The sequence below is a fragment of the Limulus polyphemus genome, unplaced genomic scaffold (assembly GCF_000517525.1).
Source record: "Limulus polyphemus unplaced genomic scaffold, Limulus_polyphemus-2.1.2 Scaffold916, whole genome shotgun sequence".
NCBI classification, from domain to species: domain Eukaryota; kingdom Metazoa; phylum Arthropoda; class Merostomata; order Xiphosura; family Limulidae; genus Limulus; species Limulus polyphemus.
The window spans coordinates 98,905-107,840 of NW_013666526.1; the positions used below are offsets into that span (position 1 = coordinate 98,905).

The 8,936-nt window shown below is 30.9% G+C and overlaps 1 protein-coding gene across 1 annotated transcript in view; it reads left to right on the top strand.

Annotated features, from left to right (window-relative positions):
- Positions 1-8,936, top strand: part of LOC106461219 (triple functional domain protein-like) — a 251,610-nt gene that overhangs the window by 84,570 nt on the left and 158,104 nt on the right. Inside the window, exon 14 of the mRNA XM_022388075.1 lies at positions 181-303. Coding sequence (XP_022243783.1) covers positions 181-303 — 123 coding nt within the window. The remainder of the gene's footprint in view (positions 1-180; positions 304-8,936) is intronic.

An 8,936-nucleotide genomic window follows, 5' to 3' on the forward strand; every position in this document is an offset into this window, starting at 1 on the left:
TCTATTAGAATATTTTTGTAACGTTGCTCATATACATGTTCTTGCTCAGATGTTAATATTTAGTATTAAGTAATCATACACTCCTATCATCAGACACCAACAGTGGTATTTAGCTGATTTTTCAGTAGTTATAGTTACCAGAAATTGCTATTTAAGTATGAACTTTTTGTTTTGTTTTAGGTAGAAGACTGGTTGGATAATCATGGGGAAGTCTTTCTTCAGAAGAACACTGGTGTAGGCAAAAATCTACAAAGAGCACGAGCCTTACAGAAAAGTCACGAACATTTTGAAAATGTTGCTCAGGTAAAATTTGTTTACTGTCTGTAGTTAATGTAGAATGTATAAATAATATTTAAAACATTCTGTTAAAACATTAAAAGATTCTTTTTGGGACAAAAACACTGAAATTATTCAAAAAAGAGAAAAAGTTTGAATACTTGATGAGGTTTTTAACACAACAGTTTCCTTCTAGCAATGTCCAGTCAATATTATTTTACCCAATACTATGCATAAGTGAGGACTGGATTTTCATTTCATGAAACTGGAAAACAATTGGATTTTCAGAGCTTAAAACTGGGACACCACTCCTTATTTTAGGAATTATGCAAATAATAAATATCCTTTTCATTTGATGACATTATTACCTCTCTGATGGGTGACTTTTTTTTCAGGCAACTTCTTGTTGATCAAAAGTTTCTCATAAAAGTTTGAGCAACTTATCCAGCCGTGATATATTTTAAATTAATACTTCATGACTTGAAAGCTAAACAATGGCTAGTAACAGCACCTGTCATTTGTATTCAGTTATCATTTTTTGTGTTGGTGGATGTAAAATCATATGCTCAGTGATGTAAACAACTTTGACTTCATGTCAACTGCTGCATCCTTTCTTATAGTCAGCTTCAGATAAAGCAGCAAATGTAATGTTGAGGCATTTCAAGCTGTGCAAGTTTTCCTGCTCAGTTAGAAAAATTTGTATTTGTGGATTCATGGTTATCAGAGGCTCAAAATACTGAATATAAGTATAAAAGATTACAGATTACTGACAAAAATGAAAATCAGGATATTTAGGTTTTGCAAAAGGATGCTTGGCTAGGCAGTCTGTGTTGTTTATGGAAATTTCATAAACAAATTAAGAATATAATCTTAATTTTGTTAAGATGTAGTAAAGGAGAGAGACTTGAACAGAACCTAAAAGTATACTACTTGATCAGGGCTAAACACCAAAGAAAGCAAATACTAATAGTTTCTCTATTGGTTTTCTATTCATCCTTTTTGTTAGTAAAAAAACACAAAAGTTTTTGTGTATTAATTTATATCAGTCTTTTATAAACAAAATGAACTTAGAAAAGAAAATTGCATTATTCAAGAGTAACAAAGTTAAATCACGCAACTGCACATTTAGATTTTTACATGAAACCATTACTTCCTTTATCAACTTTGTAAAGATCATGTTATACTTAGATTTAATTGGGTTTTTTGTAAATTTGAGATTAGGTATAATGTTTGTGATTTTACTTTTGAACTATGTAAGAATCATGCTAGACTTGAGTTGTGTTAATTTACTTCATGAACTTTGAAAATATCATGTTACATTTAATGTTTGTGGTTTTACTTAATGAACTTTGGACTGAGCCATTAGGGTGCCTTGTTAGCATGAAAATTTTGAAAAGGTTTGTACTAAAGCAAGTTGTTTGTGAAATATTAATATTTGTTACATAATGTCTCTGTTCATTTAATATATCAGGCTTCTAATATTCTGAATTTGCATATCAACTTCCCTATCTCTTGGCTTTTGTGATTTTTTTAGTGTTGTTGGCTTGAGTAATAGTGGTTCCTTAGCAGTTAAGTCAACCGCAGAGTATCTGAGATGTACAAACTAACTTTTGAGTAAATGGAAGTGGAATGAATGTGAGTTGAAGATAGTATGTTAGGTTAAGTCATAATTCATAACTGACTAAATCATGTGGTCTAAAAATCATGCTTAACAATTATATGAGAGAGAGAGAGAAATTAGTAGCCATTCTGATAGTACAACCATTATCGGTGTGTGAGTATGTAATATTTTTCCAAATGTCCTGTATTACTTCTCTCAATTCATCCAATTTGTTTGGTTGACCTCTTTCAGTTTCCATACAATCTCATACAATCTTGATGATATTCATATCTGGAATTTGAGTAGGCCATGCCATGATTTCAAATGTTCTACCGACCCCCCCATTTTTTTTTCCTTACAAGTATAATTTCACCACATACATTTGCTCATGCTTTGGATCATTGTTTGTTGCAAGATGACTTCCTGCTCAATAGGTCTTATTCCTTAGGGAATAACTGTAGATTGTTTATGTTGACTGTTAGGAAGTAACTGTAGGTGTTATATTTTGATTGTGACACCATTCTTGTTTCTTTTCAATAGAACAAACTGTCATTGATTGTTGTCAAATAATTTGAATTTTTTTTATTTTTTTTGTAAATAGCACCCTCTTCTAGCTTTGCTCATCCCATTGTTTGGAGTTTGATGCTCACTTAAGCCTTTTGGTTTGGTTATCTATCCTAAGCAGTGATTTATGAGTAGTTATAAATCCATTGAAGCCACTTTGTTTTTTGATATTTTTCTGGAGGTAACATTTACACTTATACTTGCAGCTAGATGATTGGCAAGATCTCTGTTATATTTTTGTATATCATGTAAAGAGAATACTCTGAGTAACTTAGAAACACATTTGAAAAATTTGGACTTTCTACCCTAACCACTACTCTTATCAAAGTAATAGTTTCTGGCACCCTCTATGGAGTTTCTATACAGTTCCTCCTGAAATGTGACCTCAATTTGTTGCATGGAGTAGCTTTGACCAGCTTAGAATTTGACATCTATGCATTTGCCATGTGGAATTTCTGTCTTGGGATCCATGAGAACATTCACTACAATATTGTTTGGACTAGAATGACTGCCTGTTCTTTTATCGGCAGTATGCTGGTGTGTCTTGATTGGTTGGATGGCAGTAACTCCTAGATTAAAATAACAATCAACACATGACCATGCTTTGATGCAATTCATTTTCAAACAGGAGAAGGAAGGAAATCCTACAATATTTGCATTTTATTTGCACTGTTACCATAATAATAACCAAAACTATATTAATTTTCCATCCTCCTTTGATTTCTTAAACTGTATTTATTATTCATTAAAAATGGTGACATTTAATTTAACTTTAGTTTACAAGTCAATGAAAATTCAGAGATTCATCCTAAAAAAATCTTGAAATTCTGGTTTTTTTTAAAAAGAACATATTGTGTTATTTGCCGTAACACCTAGTGTTTTATCATATAGAGTATCTTTACTGTACCAGAAGCTAGAATATTTAGTTGTATAAAACTGCCATGAATTGTTATAATGGATTAGTATTTACAAGCCAAATGTTTCAACTGAGCACTGGCATCAAGTATGGAGATGTGCCCCAGAAGGATTTGCTGTGAACTGGTGGTAGATATCATGTTATGGCTTGATATGTGACGTTAGTTTTTCAAAATCTGATGGTGAACATATGATATGTTTTACAGTTTGATAATAAATTAATATGAAAAATTACATACATGAATGGGATGAGTTGCTTAGTGTGGTATAAAATAATGGATTCATAATTCATGCAAAATGCCTTTTTGGGTATTCATTTGATCCTTGACTGTCTTGTTAACTTCTTACAGCCTTGTAATTCAACATCAAAGAATTATTAGGAATGTGACAGTCTTGAAAACAAGTTACTGTGATGATGTGTGTGTCAAAATTCATACATGTACTTAGAATTACAAGATTAGTGTTAATAACTGAATGGACTCGCAAAGTTGCTCACACCTGTATGTTGAGTGTTAACCCTCACACACTCTTAATTGATTTTATTCATATTTTCCAAAATTCATGTTGAGGTATAAAAGAAATTTTAGGAGAAGTATGGATTTCTTATTCTTAATTTTTTTTTTCAAGTTGCTGAATAAAATCCTACAAAATCCATGTATCCATATTGGACAGAAGTATTGTATATCTAGAATCCTCATGAACCTCTAATGTAGACAGACACCTTGGCTTAAGTAAAGTTGGTATGTGAGGGCACTAATTATGCAATGTCTTACTGCTAAAGTATCAATTCTGGTGAAAAAGTATACGACTGTTGTTCTTGGCCCACTGAATAAGATTAATGAAAGCTTGGTAATATATGAATGAATACATTTATTTACAAACTAGCATCAGTTCATAGCAAACCTTTTCTTTTTTCTGGGTAGGAGATCGATCTATATAGCTTAATGCTAGCCATTTCATGGTCTGTGTTCATCAATTTATAAGCCAACAGTACTGGCAAATTTTATAACAACTATCCACATTCATCATCATTATTTCTTAAATGAAAACATGCAAATTAAAGAGCATAGACCTTAATTTATATGATTAATATTACTGAATAAACATGAATTTTTATTTCTAGTCAGACGAATATAACATGCAAGCATATTTTCCATTTCTTTTGTAGCGTGTTTCAAAACTTCAGGTACTTATTGATAAAAGCCAAAGGTTAGATTTAACATCCTATTTGATTATTAGTGTTTGTTTTATAAAATTTGAACCATCAGTAGTTAAATATAGCAGCACATGCAAATATGGTCAGGTATAAATGGTTTGTCCAATTTTTATATCATGTAAAAGGTCATAGGTTAATAACATAATTGGTAAACTGTATGTGTGTATATATAAACAAATAATGTTTTCTTCCTCCAAAATTCAAATTTTAAAGAAACCAAACACAAAACTTTGCTCATGTGTTTCAGTTCATTTCAAGGAAAAAAACAAAGGGTATTTTATCTTAATTTTGTCTTTGTTTTGTTTATATGTCGTCATCATCATCATCATCATAGACAGCAGTACATCGATAATTCTACCGATGCTTAGCTGCCACACAATCATGAATTATTATTACAAGAAAATGGGGACAAAAGTGGGATCTAATACGCCATGAATACGGAAATGGTGGAGCACATACAGGCGGGGGCACAGCATCTAAGCCATGCATACACAAGCACTCGGGACAATAAGCTTAGATAGATTTGAATATATCCACAGTATTTAGTCGATCATGAATGTTGAGGTGAACTTTTAATACGCCAAAAAACTGAATCCTCAAATATATTTCATTTATATTTAACCAAATTTGCTTAAGCTTTCTAAATTTGTGTTAACTTCTAAGTGTCTTGCAGTAGCTCTTCTATTTATTTCATCAACAGCAGAATTTATTTGGTAAAAGGCATTTGATCATGTGATTGCTCAGAAACTGATACCTTTATAAATATTTTAATTTTATTGTGAATTTGAATTTGTTTTACATATTGATAGATATAAAAAAATTGCAAAGTTCTTTTAATTAAAAGCTTTACATTGACTTAGAAGGGGAAAGGATAAGTGTTACTGAATGTGTAAAATGGTACACCACATTACAAAAGAAAATGAGATGTAAATGTGGTCTCAAGGAGCATATGTAATTTGATATAAGTCATAAACAACAGCAAAAAGTAACATTAAGGGGAATATGCTCCAATTTTGTGCTTTACCACACAGATATTAGGAAGATTATCTAACTTGGAATGGTTCTATGTGTAATACAGAATTGGTACTTAAAGGGAATGTTGTGCATATAATGACAGTTTGTGGCAAGTTTAAATTGTGTGTTCCATGGGAGGGACTTGGAGTCCTTCAACCTTATAGGTGCTAAACGTGTGGCCTGACTTTTTGTCTCCAACTGTATTTACAATTGGAAAAGGGCAATCACATTTTTGTTCAGTGTGGTCCAAACAGGGATCCAGTGTTGTTTATCACCTTGACTGTTGGAACCAATAAGCATCTTGTTGCCAAGACACATTGTGGAGTAATTGTAGCCCTAACATAGTGTCCATGGTTCCAGAAGAAAACCCTCTGCATGATTAACTAAAGGAAATGTGAAATATGCTCATGGAGATAGCTGTTTTATGCCCATTTTATTGCACAGAAAAACTTTAAGCTGCTACATAATTTTGGATATGTAATTTACTTTATTACTTTTGCAGAAGTAATTAATACAGAAAATATACTGTTATTAACAAACAAGTCACATAGTAATGGAAATAATGGAGAACCCATAAGTTAAACCTTCATTCTGCCTATGAATTTTGCTCTTAGTTTGGAAAAAAGAATCTTTAACACATATGCTAACAAAGTTAATTATATCAGTTATTTCTAAAGCTGAATTATTGTTATCTTTTAATTTATTCTAAAAATGTGCAATGGCTCTCCTTGCAGGTACTTTATTAAATAATGAAACAATATGAAAAGACTCTAAAATATATTTTGTACCTAATCTTATATGTCTAATTCTTTCAACTAGTTCTAAAGAATTCTTAACTGCATACTTATTTTTTTATTCCTTAAAAATGAATTTTTTTCATGTGAATGTCGCTTCACTTAACATAGAACTCTTAATATTAGATACAGTAGATCTGTACACATCGTAAGTAATTTGTCATATCTTTTATTTCATTTTTTTTATCTTCAGCTGCTCATGTGGCTGTTTGAATTTTTGTTACGAAATGTGAAGTTTCATAGTTTTTTATGGACTTCAAACACCAAAGTTTGTAATTTGGAATACCTTATGTAAACATGTATAAGATGCATTAAAGTGATTAATTCTTCTTTGTTCTAGCCCACCTTTTACTTTTTGGAGATAATTTTTTAATCTCATGTTATATATGTTTGGGGGAAGATTGGAGACTGTGTGTTTGCCTGGATTGGCTAACTTTAGCTCTAAAGTTACTTCCTCATTCTGTAGTTATCTTTTATTTTTAAGAAAATCCTATAGATGTCATGGTCTGTTTGGTATCTCCAACTATCTTTATTTGCAAAATTAACTTTGAAATAAGTTATAAAATGCAAACTTCTGAAAAACTTTACAAATGCAAATAAATCCCATTCCAAAATGTTTCACTTCTTCACAAAGTTTCCTCAGATGGTAAAAGTTTTGCTTACTGTTTCCTAGTTTTAAAAACTAAGGAAGCTTCACTGAAGAAGTGAAACTTCTTGGTTTATGATTTCTTTCAGTAGCCTGAGAGAAGCTTAAGTTTTTTCAGAAGTTTGAAAATACTTGGATTTCCTTATCAAATATTATAAACTGTCATGTAAAAGGAAAATTTTGGAAGCACTTCTGATTCTAACTAGTGTTCATGAACCACTAGCCTAGTTTTAATTAGTGTTCATGAACATGTGTTATTTCTATGAACCATCAACCTAATTTTAATTACTGTTCATGAACATATGTTATTTCTATGAACCATCAGCCTAGTTTTAATTAGTGTGTTCATGAACTTGTGTTATTTCTATGAACCATCAGCCTAGTTTTAATTAGTGTATTCATGAACTTGTGTTATTTCTATGAACAATCAGCCTAGTTTTAATTGTGTTCATGGACATGTATTACTACTGTGAACCATCAGCCTAGTTTTAATTGTGTTCATGAACATGTGTTATTTCTTTGAACCATCAGCCTAGTTTTAATCATGAACATATTATTTCTATGAACCATCAGCCTAGTTTTAATTAGTGTATTCATGAACTTGTGTTATTTCTATGAACAATCAGCCTAGTTTTAATTGTGTTCATGGACATGTATTACTACTGTGAACCATCAGCCTAGTTTTAATTGGGTTCATGAACATGTGTTATTTCTTTGAACCATCAGCCTAGTTTTAATCATGAACATATTATTTCTATGAACCATCAGCCTAGGTCAGCTGTAAGTATGAAAAATGGTTTAGAAATTACTGAAGGATATTATGATATATAGTAACTAAATAAAGATGTTGTTATCCATGAAGTTCTTCAAGTGATAAGTATAATTAGAAGAATATTCTTGGAACATTTTAAATTAATGGTGAGTTTATCTAAAATATACTCTTGAAAGATTGTGAAATAATTTGCAAAAAATACAAATATTTTCAAGTTTTATAGGAATGTCTTGAATAAACTTACGTTTTAAATAATAAATTATCTTCTTATGTCATAATAGCACTGACCATTTCTGTTAAACTTGTGTTTTAAATAACAACTTCAGTTCCCACGTTAGCCTGTTTTTGTCGTATAACAACACCATTAAAGTTTTGTTAAACTTGTTTTTTAAATAACAACTTATGTTCCAACATTAACCTGCTCTTGTCTTATAACAACACCATTAAAGTTTCTGTTAAACTTTTATTTTAAATAATAACTTCTGTTCTGACATTATCCTGTTCTTTTCTTATAGCAGCACTACCAACATTCTGTTGAACTTTTATTTTAAATAATAACTTCTGTTCTGACGTTATCCTGTTATTTTCTTATAACAGGACCACCAACATTCTGTTGGACTTTTATTTTAAATAATAATTTCTATTCTGAAGTTATCCTGTTCTTTTCTTATAACAGGACCACCAACATTCTGTTGGACTTTTATTTTAAATAATAACTTCTGTTTTGACGTTATCCTGTTCTTTTCTTATAACAGGACCACCAACATTCTGTTGGACTTTTATTTTAAATAATAACTTCTGTTCTGACGTTATCTTGTTCTTTTCTTAGAGCAGCACTACCAACATTCTGTTTAGCTTTTATCTTAAATAATAACTTCTGTTCTGACGTTATCATGTTCTTTTCTTATAACAGGACCACCAACATTCTGTTGGACTTTTATTTTAAATAATAACTTCTGTTTTGACGTTATCCTGTTCTTTTCTTAGAGCAGCACTACCAACATTCTGTTGAACTTTTATTTTAAATAATAACTTCTGTTCTGACGTTATCGTGTTCTTCTCTTATAACAGGACCACCAACATTTTGTTAAACTTGTGTTTTAAATAACTTCTATTCTTATGCTGTGAAAGCTCCACGT